Raw genomic sequence first — 19,591 nt, 5'->3', positions numbered from 1 at the left:
ACGATAGACATTCAATGCCACATGATAAAATGCACAGTAAATTTTATTTCTAAACTAAATTACAGAATTCTTTTGAATGAAGTTTGTTCAAACGGCAAATTAAAAAACAAAGTATGATAAAATTACGTGGCAATATAAATTGCACTTTTGAGAAACCTTAGCTGCATAACACAGGTAAAAGTTTTGAATTAGCTTTCACAAAATATGTATTTAGGTAAAGATATTGTACTTAAATAATCGTTTAATATCGGTTTCTACTTTGAAAAAATTAAAATACATAGATTTATACAGAAATGTGGACTGAGGCAGCAATGTAGCGTGCTAATGGAAAACCTTAGGTTACTTAGCAGTGGTCGGAAATGGGGTGATTAGGATACTTAGTAGTGGTCGGAAACGGGTTGATGATGGGTGAATATATTTATTTCTTAAATGAGTATAGTACATTACATAGTAGCTTCTCTTTTTTTTTAAACAAAGATGATAATATACTGATTAGTTTAACGAAGTTAGAAAATGAGATTTTGATCAGTGATGAGTATTTTAGTTTGGGTACAATAATTTAAAAATCAATGGTTCCTGAACGCCTATTTATAACAATATCTTAGAATCTACATGAAGATGGAACACTAAACTAGATTACCCTTTTATTTATGTATTTTTTTTTTAATCTATAAAGGCAACTCATGACTTATACACTAATAAATATATATTCAGAACTTCGAGTGCAAAATTACTGATAGATTTGTGCAGTATTGTTTACAATCTCATACAATATTTAAGGTCTGTCATACATTTAGCACCCAGTATCATTCTTACTATTTAAAACTAACAAAAGAAATAACTTCATGCTTGTTAATCTCAGAAGGAAATAGGAAAGTTTATCGTTTAAAGACATAATATGTGATTGTAATGACTATCGTGAGACATACTAAATTAACTAAAGATCTCGGTTTACTCACGTACATTGATTGAAGAAAAGTCCTACTAGTTTTGAGTCACAGAGGGACTCTTCATCATGAGCAGCGTGCGCAGACGCGGCGACGTCGCGCAGCCTATGTCTGTGACTCGAAACTAGTAGAGCTTTTCTCCATTAATCTACGTGAGTAAACCGTTATTTTTAGTTAAATTAAAATACTGTGAGATTAGACATTAGGTGCAAGAATAAAAATGTTTACATTAAAATCAATGGCAGAGATTCAATTTTCTTATAAATGAATGCATACTTAACATTTATGGAAAGAGATTTATTGGCCGCTGTCACCAACAACTCCTAAAGTTCTCTTAACTAAAAGTTAATTAGCGTGAAGCACCTAAACTAACCCCTTACTTGTACTGATAGATCTCACTTATACAAACCATAATGTAGTTAAATGTCACTTACGTTTGCTTAGGGGTCCTTAAGATTTAGAAGAGGTTGGGTATTGGCATTGGAACACCAGACATACTTCTTTTATCTACAACTACATTCACGGATTTATTTCGTAAGCTATAGATTTATTGCACGACTGAGAATCGTCTAATATCCACAAAGAGTACGCCATGACACCAGTACCCTTAGTACGAGTTTGCTTTACGTTTAAAGTAATCGAAATAAACGCGTTCAGCGCTGATTGGCCGGCAAAAATGAACCAACCAATAAGAGCGTCGAACGCGCTCTCGTTTCGATCTCATTGAACGATTAAACTGATTAAATTTCGACCAAAATAATTACTCATGAGTATGTACTTAAAATTCTTATAAATAACGTTTTGACGAATCAAACTTAGTTACAAATCGAAAGTAAATTAAGAATTTGTGCCAAAACATAAGTGATAGTATCGATTAAGCTCACCAACCGTATCATTTTACTGTATCACAAGTTGCACTAGGATTTACCCCGTGGGTGCGCTTACATTATAACTTTACACACATCACAGCCAAATCCAGGTCAAGCACCTCTATTTATCCCCTAAAATAACGACAAAAATCAATCGTTAAGTCGTGAATTTCTTTATTCGATTTTCAACCGTACACTTTTGTGATAAAGTTGAAAATCTTTAGAGATTCTGCCTTAGCAACCGATTAGTCGTAATCCTTGTCGAGACTACCAACCCTGTACTTACTTTATAAGTTTAAAAAAACTCAGTCCTGTAAATGTCATAATATACTTATGACCACTCATATAAATCTATCTGTCAGTAGATTTGGCTACTAAATATATAATTTTGATACTTTTCATTTAGAATCTTGTTTAATATGTATCTCTGCATACATCATATGCATAGGTTAGTCTACATACCACATAAGTATACATAGTAGTACCATACAAAGTATAGTAGACAAATCTACTGAATGAAACACTAAAAAAATGCTGAACCCAGCTATTATGTAACAGGTAATTTGTTCAATAATGTTATTGTAATACAATATATACCTATTGTCTAGGGTACGACCACCTTGTGCATCTCTGTGTCGTACACAACGGTGTACGGAGTCAGTTCCACCATGTTGGTCGCAGCTAGCTGTTCCGCTATACTGTAACCGTCCTTGTCAAATAACTCCACTGTAATCTCGTCGTATTCACGGGATCTGTAATGAGGATAAAGGTTTAGTTACATTATAAAGACAAAGTGTGGGAGACCGGAGTTTACCACGGCCTCACAGAAAACCGACGTGAAACAACGCTTGCGTTGTGTTTCTTTGTATGAGTGAGGTTACCGGAGGCCCAATTCCCCCCTTCCTAATCTTCCCAATCCCCGATTCCCCAACAACTCTTAAATTTCATTTTTACCCGAGACCTCTTGTCTCGGGTTCGATTCCCGGGTCGGGCAAAGTATTACTGGGTGTTTTTCGGATTTTCAAAATTTTCTCAATAGTAGCACGGAGTCTGGAACCGTACCTAGTATATAGCAACAGGTTCATCCCCTATTACATGGGACTTATAATACAAAAAGCGAAAATTGGGTATACATTGTATAGCGGCATTACGTGCCGTAATGTACACGTCTGCCTATCCCTTCGGAATTTCGGAATCGTGTGGAATCATGCAGGCAGGAATTATGCAGTAGGTAGACCTCCCACTAGGTGGACCGACGACAACATCGTCAGAGTGGCGGGGAGCCAGTGGATGCAGGTGGTGGCTTGTCGTTCTACGTGGAGGACTAAGAGGAGGGGCTTTTGTTCAGCAGTGGACGTCTCTCGGCTGATGATGATGATGATGTGGAATTATAAGTTTAAGAGAACAGCATATACGTACATGACATGAGCATCTAGGACTTTGTCCTGCACCATGTCGGTGAGGGCCCGCTTGGCCCTTGCCCACTGGTGGTGGTATGGCGAGCGGGCGCGGACCCCTGCCAGCGCGGCCCGCACGGCCTGCGCCGCCAGCAGCGCGTGGCGCGCCGCCAGCGAGCGCAGCTGCCCCGCCTGCACCCACATCACCGTGCCGTAGTCGATGTACTGCACCTGCGCGCAAACATACCATCATATCTATTTAATTTTATTGTAACTTTCGTGAGACATACTAAATTAATTATTATGTCATCGCATTACGTTTTGACGACGAACTTGACTAGTTTCAAGCCATGGTAGAGGCTCATATTCATGAGCTAGTCGAGTTCCTCGTCAAAACGTGACGTGAGTAAGCCGATAACATAATAATTAACATATCTATTTACCTTGATAAAATCATCCAATGACTTCTCCACCCTTGGGTGTGACGAGAAAGAGTGTCATACTCTTTTTATTTTAAGGGTGGGATAATCATCCTATTACTTCTCCCAATCTGGGCAAGGCGAGAGGGAGTGTCAGACACTTACTGACTAAAAACCACCCCTTCCTACTCCTGCTTTTCGAACTGAAGCCCCGGGAAACCCACTGGGTAGTCCGCAGCTCCGGATCATTAGCCCTACTGGACCCCATCTGTGGTGGAGTGTCATACTCTTACTAACTAAAAACCATTCCGTTCTTACTCCTGCTTCGACCCCAGTAACCGACTAAATAGGGTATCTGCAGCTCCGGATCGGGCATCAGCTCTACTGGGCGGATTATATTTACATATGCTTACAATCTAAGAGTGCAATTGCTTACCATCATGTATGATCTGTGTGCCATTTGCCAAAAATATTGTATCACTACAACATAGTATAAAACAAAAGTCGCTATTTTTGTCTGTATGCTTAAATCTTTAAAATTACGCAACGGATCTTGATGCGGTTTTTTGTAATAGGTAGAGTAATTCAAGAGAAAGGTTTATATGTATAATACAGGCATAATATATCACCAATGCACCCATGCGAAGCTGGGGCGGGTCGCTAGTATAGCTATAAACAAAGACTTTTGTCATGATTAAATAATGTTACCTCGACAGTCTGGTCGGCCCGGGTGACAGACAGCACTCGAGCCCTGTACCACTTGTTGTCCAGGGGATACAAAGCAGCGACCAACTCTCCTTGTGCCGGTGCCACCTGAGAAACATTACACTTTATAAACTATTCTAAAACTTAATAGAAATACTAATTTATTATTAGAAATTGAGACGGGATATTTACCATGTTTATCTATGTCGATGGGTTTCCGATATTAATAGGAATATTCTACAGTTATTAATGCGTTTTACTCTATGATTGGGACATTCTATTTTTAATAGTTACGGTACTTGGTACATTAACTGCATTTATTGAACACAAAACCGTATGGAGCAAACACATATTCGCTTCCTCACGCTAAGTAACTTTTAGTTAAGAGATAGTTTAGGGTTGGCTGATGAAAACAGCCTTCTAAATATTTCCCCAACTTACCGTAAGTGGCTGGTAGGCCGATATGGTGGCGAGACTGTTCATGTCTTTCACGAGGGCCGGCAGAGTGGTCGCGGGCAGTGCCGCGCCGAAGCTTGGGATCTCATCTGTTTGGGATTACAAGAAAATATCAGTTAGACTCCATCTGAAGTTAGGGTTTTTTTAAGGGTGGAAAATCATCCAATGACTTCTCTCGCCTTAGGCGAGGCGAGAGGGAGTGTCAGACTCTCACTGACTAAAAACCACCCCGTTCCTACTCCTGCTTTTCAAGCCGGAGCCGGCTGCTGGCCCAGGCTTCGCCCGACCCGGGAATCGAACCCGAGACCCCTTGCCCGGCAGTCGCACTTGCAAGCACTCGGCCAACGAGGCAGAGAAATATGCAAATAGTATTTTTTTGTTATTATTTAATATTAGTTGGGTTTCTTACCTGTTTCGTTTTCATCAATAATTTGCACGTAGACTCTGTCGTAGTGGCAGACCATTGTCACCAGCACTTTGAGCCACGTGTCCGGGGCAGGCAGCGGTATGGATTTGCATTTAGCCATCACTGCTATACGATCTAAGGTCCAACCATCTGTTAACAAAATATTATAATGATACGTGAGACAAAAGTATTCAATAAATGAATTTTCCAGAGACGACATGTCACATAATAGGGTATATGCGCATGATTCAAATAACGATAATTTTTTTTTCATATAATCTCTTTTCCTTTAGATTTATAAATCTATCAATAATTTTCAATATAATTTTGTTTTGAATAAGAAAATAATTATTGCAAAATGCACAAAATAAGCGGGAAATTCAAATTAGTTGAAACGCATTGCTATTGGTCAGAGTAGTTTGTGACGTCAAAGTCTATAATAACAAATATCAACAAGTGCTATTGTTGAATGCTTGCAACGAAATTCAGTTTTTTTGTGATTTTGAGTTGATATTGAAGTGATATTGTTTCGTAAAAGAGTGGCAGGAAAGTCACAGGAAATGACAGATATTGGTTACGTCAAGGCACAATCAGACAATCTTCCAAAAATTGATGTGTTTATGATGACCGCGTATTTCACATCAAATTCGGATTTTACGTCTACTGAAATAAAAGGAGTGAAAGCAGCAAGGTAATTACACAATAAATATTATATTTATTTGGTTTTCGACGCCTTCTTTGGATAATTTTTACCTATACGTAAATAGAAATAGCCTGGAAATAACATAACCTTAAAATGCGAATGGGAGAACATTTTAAGGTTATTTATTGTATTGTGTGAAAAACATATTATCTGAAGCTGAGGCTGCTTTGTATCATTAACTTGACACTTTGCTTGAGTATAAGTGGCGTGCCTTGCACTCCCTCAAGTTCTCATAAGTACATAGGCTGAGGCTTATGTCCACGGTTGGACATAGGGCTCAGCCTTTGTCCAGCACTGGACTAACACGGGATGATGGTGATGATGATGACTGCTTGAACTGCTAGCGATCACTGCACTTTCATTAAGTACTTTATGGTATCAAAATACCTTATTAGATGAAAACGCTTTTCCGGTAAAACCAAAACTCGATTGTATGTACCTATTTCTATATTGTTTTATTTTTTATAGATCTGCACGAGAAACATATGGAGATTCTGCAGTTGGATATGTACAAGTGAAACGGGAGGGTAATATATGCACTGTGAAGGCTCGAATAACTCCAGAACACAATGTCCGACAGAAGTGTTATTCTGTAACACTTGTGTGTGATGAGGCTGAAGAAACTGTTTTATCAGTACAATGTGAAGACTGTGCAGCTCACAAGGGTAGGTAACAGTATTTATTTTTTGTTTATTATGTGAATTTTGTGTTAAGTACTATTGTGTTTAGATGTTAGAGCAAAAATTTTTTGAATCATTGTTATTGAATACCAACCTACATAAAGAATATTATTTTACAGGAGGGTGTAAACATGCCATTGCCTTTTTAGCCTGGGTACATAGACGCAGTGAAGAGCCACCTTCCACCAGTATTGAATGCTACTGGAAAAAGTCAAAATTGTCATCAGTGGGCACAAGTCTTAAATTTATTAAGGCGAAGGATATGTGTGACATACCCAAGAAGCAGCCACAACCTGTATGCGATGCTAATATAGCACAGGCTTCAACTTCTAGCGGGGAAAGTTTCTTGTCTCTTTTAATAAAATATAGTAAAGAAGTTGGTGACACAGACAATCAACTGACGAAATATTATAATGAACCCAGCGATATTGAAAAACTATCCATTCATTATTTGGTTAGTATGGTGCAGGAGGACAAACCAAAGACCCCTCAAGAGTTTATTGACTATTGTAAGAAACAAATGCATACAAAAATGTGTAATGAAGCTGCACAAGCAACCATAAATCAAAGAGACTGTCCTTTATGGTATGAGCTGCGGTATGCAAGAATTACCGCTTCAAAAGCGTATGAAGCAGCCCATTGCAAAAGTTTTGAAGGGTCCTTAACGGAAACTATTATGGGAGCATCAAAATTACGTGACACGGATGCCATGAAAAGAGGCAGAGAGTTAGAGAGTGAAGTCATTAAAGTGGTGCAAAAAATTAAGAAAATAAAAATAAAAAAATGTGGAATCATATTAAGCCCTTTATATCCCATTATGGGTGCTTCCCCTGATGGTGAAACTGATGATTACAGTATTGAAATTAAATGCCCTTCATCTGAAAAATCAGTTTGCCAGTATATAAAAAATAATGAAGTATCTGCGAAATGCATGGCACAGGTGCAGTTGCAAATGCACTTATCACAAAAAAATAAGGCATTATTCTGCGTTGCTCACACTGATTTTGAGAAATCGAAAAATGTAACTATTGTTGAAGTGGATTATAATAAAGAAATGTGTGAAAGATTAATACATAAATGTACTATTTTTTGGGCCAATGCCATTTTTCCTGTAATATTTAAATAAGTAGAAATAAAACAAAAATTAAATAAATCTACTTTTTTATTAAAAAATCTTGCATATTTATTAAACCACAGGCTATTATAATAATGTCATCTATAACAGGGACTAAATGGTGGTCAACACATGCATGAGGAAGTAAAATATGAAATTCTCTTAGTCTACTTATGACGCGTTCAACATTAATTCTCAATGCAGCAATTCGTTTTGCCTGCTTTACTTCTTCTTTGGTACAAGCGGTAGCCGTACTAACAGAAGGGGGCCGTATAAGAGTACAATTCTTTTTAATTAACAAGTGGGATATGTCTTTGAAGCCCCTGTCTGCCATAATTGCAGTACCAGGTTGTAAATAGTTAAGAAAACTACAGTCTTCCACTATCATCACATCTGTTGCCCTGCCTCCGTAGCCATCAGAGATAAAAGTGACCAAGCCATCAGGGGTACAAGAAATTAAATACTTCAAAGTATTACACTTTTTGTACTGCGACCAAGTTAGTGACTGGTAGACTGCATTCGTTGGCTTTTCAATTTGTATTTCTAGGCAATCTATTATAGAAATAACATTAGAATACCTGGCCCTGAATGCTATAGGTAATTTTTTAAAAACCTCAGCAGATGTTTGCCATGCAATAAGTTCCTTCATCTTCATTGCCAATACAGGTACACTTTTTTTAAAAATTCTGCTTATTGTACTCTGCGTATATCCAAATTGCATTGCTAAGATACTGACAGACTCATTTAATTTTATTTTCTTTAAAGTAATTAAAATATCTACGGTGGGTAGAGGTATGTTATCACTTAATAGTTTTATTAAATAGTATGACTTTTTTGGTAAACCTATCAACATTTTAGGTTCCATTTCAATCGATACTAAAGTACAAGTACGCATTTGACTTTTAAATTGTGCTTCAGTATATGAATCAGCCTCTTCAGCCCAACTGCATTGTGATGAACTTATATCTGGTTCGGAAGATAATGATGATAGCACAGTAACTTGAGCAGAAGAGACTGATTCAATACTATCACTATCTCTGCAGAGTACTCTTTTTGCAGATGTATGAGTTATTTTTAAAGGGGAAGTTGAAATGGTTTTTTTTGATATTTTAAATGGAGATGTCGCAGTGTTTTTTTTCTTGGCACAAAAATTAATATTAACACCTTTACTTCGGTAATAGTTTTTACTATTCACTTGAACAGCTTTATCGACATATATTCTGTTCTCAGTAGATAATGAAGCACTGCAACCAGCTTCACAAAGGTTTTTCATTTCTATATTCTCTGCGTATATCTGAGATGAAGATGTACTTGCTTCTTCATGATCAACTTGCGATGATACAGTTAGAGTGCTGACACTTTGTTTAGCAGGCACAGCAGATAAAGCTTCTTCAATTATTTCTAAGTGTCTTCTCTTTTTGTAAGCTTGCCTCTCCAATGACGGCTGTGGTGTAGTATTCTTTTGACACTGAAATTTGTGAGGAAGGATGCCTTTCTTCAATCGTAATACAGTTTTCTGTTTTTCCTGTATATTCATTATTTTGTACTGAATATAATTAGCTGTGTCTTCTTCTAACTAAAACAAACAATAAAAAGTTTATAAGTAAATTAGAAATGGATTTATGATGTCTAAAATGTTTAAAATAAATAAATCAAACAGCATTTTTAAAATAAATATTAGTTTGCAGTATGCTGTACTTGTTATATCAGTCTGAAATTCATGGGATATTTAACTAGTAAGTCTAATCTTGTTACTTATGCTTACAGATCTGTGATTCTGTGACATTTTTTCGAGTTAGGTTGTAAATGTTGTGTGTGATGAATAGAGGTTATAATGCGGGCAAAGCTAAACAAACAAAAAAAGTGTTCTGAAAGAAAAAATTACTTACGTCAAAATGATCTTCACAACAATATAAACAAGTTGATGGAGATATCATGTCCCTTTTCATGATTTTGCACCACTTTCTCCTTACGTCCTCACCTCTCGGGACAAGAAAAAATACTTTATTTGGTGCATTTCTATTTGTATTTTTACACTCGGGCACGATACAATATTTAAAAGTCGGTTTACTATCCTGTTGCATTATGTAATTGAAGTGAATTCACTTAAAACACGAAATATATACAAATTATGACCCAAAACACTTTGCAGTTTCAACTGTTATTATAGACTTTGACGTCACGCGAGCGCGCCAAAATGACGGTCGTTTAAAATGCTGTTACGAATCTATTATTTTAAAACTGCTTTTTTTACCCGAATTCCTTTTTTTTTGGTGCTGGTTTTTTTTAACATTTATATAATGATGTAAATTACCATTTAAAAACATTTAAAAAATACATGCATATACCCTATTGCCCATCATTGTTGAGCGAAGGCCTCTTCTCATGCGAAGAATGTTTGAGCATTAATCGCATGAGAAGAGGCCCTTTTCCAAGGCGGATTGTAGAATTCTAACTTATATCAGTCCAAGTTTCCTCACAATGTTTTCCTCCACCGTAAGTTAAATTAAGATGCTACTTAGAAAGTACATACAACTAGTACACACACTGGTGTACTTCTTAGGTTAGGTTAGTGTCGAATTTGTGGACTGAATAAGACTAATTTTAATTAGTACTTATAGAACTAGTTAGTAAATAATTTAAACTTATTACTATACAGGGTGTGTGTATACTAACCAGGGTGTTTAAGGATGTGTTTCTTGGTACACCGCGGTCCTTTGAAGCAGGTCTTTTCCGGGCCGCCCTTGTAATGCTTACAGATGTCAATCTCGTCGCGGTTTTTGTAGCCCTGGTACAACAGATACGTGAAGGCTTCATTTATTACGTGTAATGCAAGCATGGTGTATTTAAAGAAATACTACTCCACAGTTGACGCAGTAGTTAGGGGACCCGTTCGGAGTAATTTCTTGTTGCTTCGGGTCTAATTTCCGAATACTCAAACGCTACTCAATTTTAAGAAGCTCTCAAAACTAGTTCTGTCTCTATCAATTCTTTATAAAATGACAGAAATAGCACGATATTTAAGTAAGTACAACTTAATATCGAGTAGCATTTCATAGTCTTGAGTATGTGAAATTGTATGTTTATAAACGCACCCACGACACAGGAAAAAATCCTAGTGTGGAGGCAACGAAAAAAAAACTACAAATTATATTCCTTCCAATAAATATGATAGTCCTTACCGTAACAGCTTCAACGGGGTCGTCATACTCGGGGCAGTCAGTTATATCCAGCCCGTCGCTCGGGCCGGCCGCCGCCTGCTCACCGGAAAACTTGTCGACTGGAAATGTTATATATTTTAACACTTACAAAACCATAAACGTCGTCACGCGTTGTAAACCTCAAAGGGGTAGGCAAAGTGCACATATTTCATGTAACACATACTTTTTACTAATAGTTGTGTTTTGTTGTGTAAGTGAGGTTACCAGAGGCCCAATTAATTATTGGGGTGGGGCCCAATCTTCTCAATCCCTGATTCCCCAACAACCCTTAAATTCCTAACCTCCAAAAGGCCTTCTGGTGTTTCGGGTGTCCATGGGCGGCGGCGATTGCTTACCATCAGGTGATCCGTCTGCTCGTTCGCCGGCTTATACCATAAAAAAATGTTATGCGTAATATAGGCTCAACATATTGTCGAACAACGGCACTGTTCACAACGCTAGACTTGAGTGTCCTTTATGATTATTATACCAGACTTACGATAATAAAAGTACCCTTAACCGACGAGCATGCATGAAAAGACTGATGACTGTTGATGAAGCGAAAGAGGTATGTAAGATTCATAATAATTGGCGGTACATTGCCTCTGCCTACCCCCATGACTGAATGAGAGACAAGCGTGAAGATAAGTTAGGTATGTAATTAAAATAATAAAAAGAATGAATATTTCCTTACTTGGTAGAGCTAGTCCTTGTTGCACGATGATTTTGTTCAGGGTTTCGCCCGACGGCAGTATCACGAACACGCCTAGAGACTCCGAGGTACTGAAAACAAAAAAATACATTATTCCAAGTAATTTAATTATTTAAGTAGATGTATACATATAAGTCGCTATTTTTGACTACTTTTTGTGTATGCTCATGGTAGTATGTAAATTAATAAAATTAAAAACAATAAAAAAATATTGTTCTTAGATAAATGAAATAATTACCTATTATTTCAATTATTTAATTTAAATTATTAGCATTATTTTATGAAAATAATAGCATGCAGTATCTGGGTACAAAAATACTAGACATTAACGTCTTGTGGCCGATAGCTATGATGATAGTGATACTAACTTGTCACGGTTTCGATCGGAAGCATTCCGTTTACGTCGCGGATATGAACAATAGTTTTGACAACTTTTTTGAATATGCATATACTGAAATGTAAATTAAGAAAGTTAAAAATATTTAAAAAATAAATGCAAATGATTTGCTTGTTATTTGGAATTAATAGCATGCAGTATCTGGGTACAAAAATACTATACAATGTGATAGGGGTTTCGAGACTTCTATTCCCGTTAAGGCTGAGTACTACTCTAATTTTATCGACAAAAATTAATAGTAGGGGTTGAACCCCTAATTGAAAATAGGCTGAAAAATACATGATTTTTGGTAAAAATAATTCACAAATGATTTTTTTTACCAAAACATTATCTACGTATGAAAAAAGTAATGAATTAGTTAGCCAAGGTTATTACCACCGCTTGTCGTTTATTTTTGTTTTTGATTCTACGGGCATACAACCTTTGATAACAAAAAAAATTGTAAAAAAAATATAAAATAGCCATAATTTTTAGGGGAGGGGATTCGACCCCTTCGACAATCATCAACTTTTGTCCATAAAATTAGATGTAGAACTCATGTCTTAACGGGTTAGAAGTCTCACCCCTATTTTTACATTGGGATATTATCAAGGTTTAACTATGGTGATAGTGAGGATGTTATGATACTAACTTGTCATCGACCTCGATGCTGACCAGCGTGCCGACGTACGCGGACATGAACACCTCCTGCTTCTCCATCAGGCTCTTATTGTTGTAGCTCACCAGGTCCACCTGTTTATGGTGGATTACAATTAATGTTGATCTGGTCGTATTAGTTACAGCCTATTAGAGGTAGAATTTTCATACCCCCGCTTTAAGTGTGGGAGAGCCATGCTTCGGCACGAACGCCCGTTCATTCGTTCGGAGTGATATCACGGCCTAATGTGTTGTCCGTCGTAAGAAACGCTCATTGTGTAAGTGAAGTTAAAAATAGGTTTCCTTCCTATCACAATCTCCGATTTCCCAACATTCCATTAAACACACAAAAGGCCGTAATGCGCGCAACGAACGATTGCTTACAGTTTACGATCAGGTGATCCGTCTGCTCGTTTAACGGCTTATACCATAAAAAATAGATACAGATAGATAGGTTTCAATCAATCTAACCACACTAGTTCACGAGAGTCCAATGCTGGACCGTAGCTTCCTCTACAGTTTAGCAGATCTGCCATAACTTCCACCCGTTGGCAGCGCGTCGGATTTAAGATCGCAGTTTGCTATTCCGTGTTTTCTACTAAATGTGTAGTTCTTTAATTGATGTAATAGTGACAAATGTATGTAATAACTTGTTTAGCTACTGACCCCCGCTAGATGGCAGCAGCGTGCGTAGGGCGGTCGGGTACAGAACCTCCGGTACAGCGGCTGCACGCACTCCACGGGCGCCACGCGCATCTCGCCCGTGTCCACCACGAAGATCTCTGCTAATGTGTTGTCCTCCTGGTAATAACAATATCAAATGTTTAACTGTATGATTTTACCAATAAATTCTCGTACAACAAATGACCCTATGTTACTTATGAATATTATAATATTGTTGTATCTAGGATCTGGGAATAGTCATCGTGTTATCAAATGTTCAAGGAATCCTAGGTAAAGGTAACATCATAACATGCATAGTAATAAATATTTTAAACAAATAAAATTATCTCGACTGGGTCGACGGTTTGTCGCGCAATGCTACCATGAATAAGCATCAGTAGTACGACTTGAAATTAGTCGAGACATCTTAGTAAGTTAATACAGTTACGTGTGTAAACTTGCAATAATATTAAAATGTGAAAGTTTCTTTGTTCGCATGTTTGTCCGTCTATCACACGAAATTACTAAATAGATTTTGATAAAATTTAGTATATAGACAGGGCATGAGCTAACTTGGGTGGAAGGATACTTTTTTGTGACGAGAACGCGGGCGAACCCGCTGGTAGAAGCTAGTTAATTTAATATGTCTTACAAAGTCACTGTACAAAATTAAATGAATCTGACGGCGGTTACATTCATTTAATTTTGTCTCAGTCATTTAATGGTTACTTAACCCAATCCTTAGCAAAATTGTTTTCTATACAAAATCGTTACTAATGATTAGTTTTAGTAATCATTAAATGTCTCTGAGTGGCAGTAAGACTTACATCATTAAGTTTAAGGAACAGGCCTCGGTAGTAGCACTTGCTGTCATCGTCGTAGAAGGCGCAGCAGGTGAGCGTCTTTACTTCCTCCGCGGTGATGTCCCGGTGGTGGTCGGTGTAGAACTTCGTCATCTCTATCATCAGGCTGGAAAGTTAAGGATACGGTTAGAGGAACATTAAGGCATCGTAGTTGTATGACGAGGTCGTACAAGCAATGCAATATTTATAATTAGGTACTGATAATCTAGAAATACTGTAAAGGGAATTTTAGAATACATTCTAATTATAATAATGAGTTTATAGTTAGTAAGTTAATAATCAATATAATATGTAATACCTAATGAAGATTATTTAGTTACCAGATAAATTTCTGCACACTAACAGGGTCACGTATTGTACCAGTAGTTATTACAGCTCTACATATGTACATTGTGTAATTAACCTTTTAACCGCCAGAATCGTATAAGTTTATAAAAAACACGTTTTATTTAAAATTTGATTGATGTTTCCCATCACTTCAGTAATATTGTTACCAATGGCATATTTTGACGGAACTCGTGGCGGTTAAAAGGTTAATGAATAAATATGTGTGATAATTTGGTTGCACATAATATCAAGCCAAATTATCATAATTATTAAGGCAAAAATCAATACACACTGGGTCCAGCAGGGCCAAATGTGGGACTGTGGAATGCCGTAATCCTCCTTCTGCGAAGCAATCATGCTAGCTAAGGAAGGCGGGGCGCGTGAGAGAACGAACCTCCTCACGCCCCAGCCGTCGCGAGAGACACTCCGGGCGTCGGGGATCGTTTACGATCTCCGGCCACTCGTAAGTGCGGGTCTGCGGACGGTGAGCAAGGGTAGCTCGCCGCCCGACCAGAACCAGACCCGTGCGTGCGGCGCGTCGCGTTCTGCGCGCGCCTCAAAGAGCCATCAGACCACCACAGATGGGGCCCAGTAGGGCTGATGCCTAATCCGGAGCTGCGGACTACCTAGCGGGTTTACCGGTGCTCCGGCTCGACGGGCAGGAGTAGGAACGGGGTGGTTTTTAGTCAGTAAGAGTCTGACACTCCCTCTCGCCTCGCCCAAGGCAGGAGAAGTCATTGGATGATTTTCCACCCTCAAAAAAAAAAAAAAGCAGGGCCAAATGTGTATTATTGCCTTTGCAGCCACTCAACCATCACGGCTGTAAAAAATCTGTACTCACTCCTTAACCTCCTCATGGTCTCCGGTGATGACCCAGAAGAAGGCGCCGTCGACGTGCATGATGGTGGCATCGTACACGTGTTCCGTCTCCAGTATCGGTTGCGCCGGCAGGTTGCTGCCATCTGACGACGGGGTAGCTACTGCTGATGCTGGCGGATCTGCAGGGTAACTAAAGTAAAAATATTTATTAAGATAAAAGATAAAAAAATCTAACACCAGTATTATTTAATTTTGTGAAATTGCCAACAGTCAGTTCATCAGTAAAGGTTGCTTTAATCTTTTGTAAAAGATATTGCTTCGCGGTAGCATATTGTATTACATCATAGGTGTAATAAGTCCCGTGCGTGCGGCGCGTCGCGTTCTGCGCGCGCCTCAAAGAGCCATCGGACCACCACAGATGGGGCCCAGTAGGGCTGATGCCTGATCCGGAGCTGCGGACTACCTAGCGGGTTTACCGGGGATCCGGCTCGAAGGGCAGAAGTAGGAACGGGGTGGTTTTTAGTCAGTAAGAGTCTGACACTCCCTTCCGCCTCGCCCAAGGCGGGAGAAGTCATTGGATGATTTTTCCCACTCAAAAAAAAAAGGTGTAATAAGTGTTTAAATACAAAACCACATTACGATTTTGTATCACTATGACACTATATCACTATCTACTATTTACAAAGAAAAATTGTAAGAGGTGCTATGGACGGGAGGTATTTTGCACCCTTTGTTTCAGGGGTGAAAAATCAACCAATGCCTACTCCCACCTTGGGTGAGGCGAAAGGGAGTGTCAGACTCTTACTGACTAAAAACCACCCCGTTCCTTCTCCTGCTTTGAGGCGGAGCCCCGGTAACCTGTTACGTTGTCCGCAGCTCCGGAGGTATTTTGTACCCTTATGGTTTGTTTACAAACATTTCACATTGATCTTGGTTTAAGTAGTTATAGTGAGTCATTTATAATTCTTAAGAGTTGATTGATTTAATGATTTTGCCGTTCAAGACACGGCCCGTGAAACATTAAGAGCATATTAGTTTATGTAATTTGATATTAATGGATATTAATGACTGCCAGTCAAGGCGACCGCAACAGACGATACATTGATTAGTTTTTGGAAATTCTCTGTAGGTAATAGCGTGGAGTCCGGCAGCTATTGGCAATAGCCTCGTTTGTACAGTGCCGGCGTAAGGGCCACTGATACCCCGGGCGAAAATATAGTGGCGCCCACTTGAGGGAAGCATTCTCAAGTGTAACTTTTTTGCGGATCCCATCGGCGGCGGCATCGGCGCCCTGTTGCCCTGGGCCATCGCCCCATCACGCCCCCCTCCTAACGCCGGCACTGCGTTTGTATTACATATTGTGTACGATTAATATTCTATGAGGAAAGAGCAACATGGATACACATACAACACATCATCATTAGCGCGTTGGTTGAATTTCAAGTAACTCTCCAAATGCGCTAAATCGCTTTTATTTCAAGTACCCATTTTCTTTGTAGTTATTTTAAAATAGTCGTCACAATCGTACAATATAGAAGTGAAGATATTACAAGTATTTCACTTTAGAATTAGTTTTAAGTAGCTTGGCAAATATATTTTTTTAGATGAGTATATAAATAATTATGTAATTCAACACATATTTTTGCTGACAAGATTCTATTAAGTTATCATTTAGAATTTTACATGATATAGTTTTGTAACCTTATATTCTTACTGATTGCATAAATAAAGATTTTATTTTTCTGTATATAGACAAAGTTATTTAACGTTGATCTAATCAAGGTACAATTACTCAATATCACACTAATATTATAACTATTACAGTTTATTGGTTTGGATGTATTGTCAATCAATCACATAGAAACTACTAAACGGATTTTGATGAAATTGTGATACGATACAAATCTGAACGAGCTGATAACGATGAAGTAAAGAATAAAATGTGTACGAACCTTCAATCTTCACGTTCCGTAACTCCGCATCAAGTTCACATTGAACCTCCTTCGCTGCAACATCATTCTTCACTTGTCTAACACTTTCTTCAGATGTCGAAGTGCTTGAAAACACAATCAATGATTGATTTTCTTTCGGTATCTTAACCCTCTTCGGTTTCTCCGGAGGGCAGTTATTTGGGCATGACGTTGATGTTGAAGGTGCTGGCTCGCTCAGTGCGTCTATCAGGTTGTATGGAGCCATGGGTGTAGGGGTCAATGGTTTTGCTGCGGTATCATGGACCGGAGTATTGTCTGGGGCGGAAGCTTCTTCTGTAAAAGGTATTATAGTTATGTGGAAACTTTAATTTCAAAGTCAAAGTCATTCGTCATTCCTTGTTTATTACAATTAAACCATAAATATTTAGATACTTTAGAAACATCAACAGAAAAACAAACAAGAAATAAATAATGCTTGTTCCAAAGTGTTGCTTCGAATAGAGAAGAACAAACAATAAACTCCATAATTGCATAGTTAACTAATTAAATCTACATCAGCGTAAGTGATTATATTGTGATTGTGCATGGAAATACTTATATTTTCTGTTGTAAAATGGCAATTGAGTCTCGAATACAATGATGTTGACTATGTCAAAGAAATACTGTTTTTATTTACAATTGAAATGGTTTAAATTCAATTAGTTATAATTATAGGAGGTAATATATAGGTACTTATGGGATAGATTATAATTTAATTTCAATTAGTAAACAAAAACTAAAATATTTTAATTAAAAGAAGAATTGAGTCTTTACTATGAAGAAGACTTGTCTAAGAATTTTACAATAAACTTACCCAATTTAGAAATAGCAATATTGAAATCGGTTATAAGATACATGTACTCGTCGAGCTGTTTCATACAGTTCAGGAATCTTTCCTTCAGCTCATTTGGGTCACAGTTGAGCTGCTGCGCAAAGCCATCAGTCTGTAACAATGGGGATTGGCAGAGGTGTGGAAAACTTTAACATGATATTCCTTAAGTCTTTGACTGCCAATAGAAAACTGTTGGAGGCACACCGGTGACCACCACAGTGTTTAATGTGTTAAGCAATTAATTTAATAAATAAATTTTTTTGTTAAGTTTTGTACAAAATCTCATGTTATGACCGATGAAAGATATCCTGTTAAACGTTTTATATGGTTGTACACTCGAAAGATGTGTTCGATTGCAGTAATAGAAGAAAATATGAAATATTTTGCTACACCAAAAATAGTTATTCTGTATAAGTACAATGTGAAAGTTATTCTATTCTACTTAGAATTATAATTATATTCCTATATATCTGGAAATGGACATTGTCACCAACCCTACTGTTCACACGGGTGTCGTGTGTCGTAACTCGTAATAATGATTACTTTATTCATTCATTACGCAAAAAGTAAACTCAGCAAGTTTTCACTTTTAGAAATTATTATGCTTATTTTATTCTACGACATTCTGGCACAAACCCCTTCTAGAAGATCGGGTAACGAGTTAATGTTATTTTCTCATACATTTATGGTTTCGCACCAACTTGAGTATGTGAAAAAAATATTGTTTTACCTTCATTTTTAACCTTTTTATATCTTCTACCGCGCGATCACATTTCTCGTGAAAGATTTGTGTTCGCGCCTCCATTTCTTGCCGACGATGCATCGTCAGCGTTGCCAAGTCTACGAAACTCCTAAAAGAAAGTAAATATAAACAATAATAATGACCGTAAAAGTTTGGCAAACAGCGAAATAAAATTTAGAAAGGCACATGAAAGTACTCACATATTGAATTGTTTTAGCTACTGCTGCAGCTAAACTGTGTCAAATATTTTCAGTAATAACTAAGTTTACGCAATTATCACAATTGCATTTCTGAACTAAAAGAAACCAAAATAGTTTTTAGTTTTCCCAAGTAGATAAATTGGACAAAAACAAACGGCCCGTGTTCACCCGAGTGAGGCTGACCACAGACTAAAAATCTAAACAAGTTGACATTTGAATGAAAGTTATTGAATGAATGAAACCACCTCATTAAAAATAAATTATTTTTAAATCAATAAAAATAAGTAATTAGTTATATATTGAGTGTCAATAAATATAATTCTCGTTTTTAATATTTAATAAATTAATAATTATGATTTTTTATTTTACTTAAGCAATGCAGCGACATCTATACTTGGATATATGATACTTGTTTGTATGTATATCTACTCGATACTAGAGGGCACTGTATGTTAAGCAGTGAGTCTATTCGTCGCTAGATGGCTGTACTATGATTATAAAAAATTACAAAGTTTGTTTATTCAGTTTTCAACC

The 19,591-nt window shown here is 37.5% G+C and overlaps 3 protein-coding genes across 3 annotated transcripts; 1 reads left to right on the top strand and 2 right to left on the bottom strand.

Moving 5' to 3' along the window:
* Positions 1-1,211: 1,211 nt before the first annotated feature.
* Positions 1,212-19,235, bottom strand: LOC118264519 (uncharacterized). The gene is made up of 16 exons (XM_035577048.2): positions 19,058-19,235; positions 18,846-18,966; positions 18,098-18,227; positions 17,266-17,577; positions 15,336-15,492; positions 14,132-14,273; positions 13,308-13,442; positions 12,637-12,737; positions 11,591-11,679; positions 10,879-10,976; positions 10,373-10,484; positions 5,203-5,349; positions 4,779-4,882; positions 4,341-4,445; positions 3,236-3,444; positions 1,212-2,568 (listed from the first exon to the last, which is right to left on the bottom strand). Coding segments are annotated over exons 1-16 (2,112 nt in total). The 5' UTR covers positions 19,060-19,235; the 3' UTR covers positions 1,212-2,420.
* On the top strand, positions 5,422-8,263 carry LOC118263789 (uncharacterized). Its single transcript, XM_050704688.1, has 3 exons — positions 5,422-5,890; positions 6,371-6,567; positions 6,702-8,263. The coding sequence occupies exons 1-3, from the start codon at positions 5,760-5,762 to the stop codon at positions 7,706-7,708; spliced, it is 1,335 nt and encodes a 444-aa protein (XP_050560645.1). The 5' UTR covers positions 5,422-5,759; the 3' UTR covers positions 7,709-8,263.
* LOC118268528 (uncharacterized) lies at positions 7,727-10,084 on the bottom strand. The gene is made up of 2 exons (XM_050704686.1): positions 9,586-10,084; positions 7,727-9,272 (listed from the first exon to the last, which is right to left on the bottom strand). The coding sequence occupies exons 1-2, from the start codon at positions 9,778-9,780 to the stop codon at positions 7,737-7,739; spliced, it is 1,731 nt and encodes a 576-aa protein (XP_050560643.1). The 5' UTR covers positions 9,781-10,084; the 3' UTR covers positions 7,727-7,736.
* Positions 19,236-19,591: the final 356 nt, after the last annotated feature.

The sequence above is a fragment of the Spodoptera frugiperda genome, chromosome 26, assembly GCF_023101765.2.
Source record: "Spodoptera frugiperda isolate SF20-4 chromosome 26, AGI-APGP_CSIRO_Sfru_2.0, whole genome shotgun sequence".
Classification (NCBI taxonomy): domain Eukaryota; kingdom Metazoa; phylum Arthropoda; class Insecta; order Lepidoptera; family Noctuidae; genus Spodoptera; species Spodoptera frugiperda.
The sequence above is the reverse complement of the archived record's forward strand: the minus strand, read 5'-3'. Positions and strand labels throughout refer to the sequence as shown.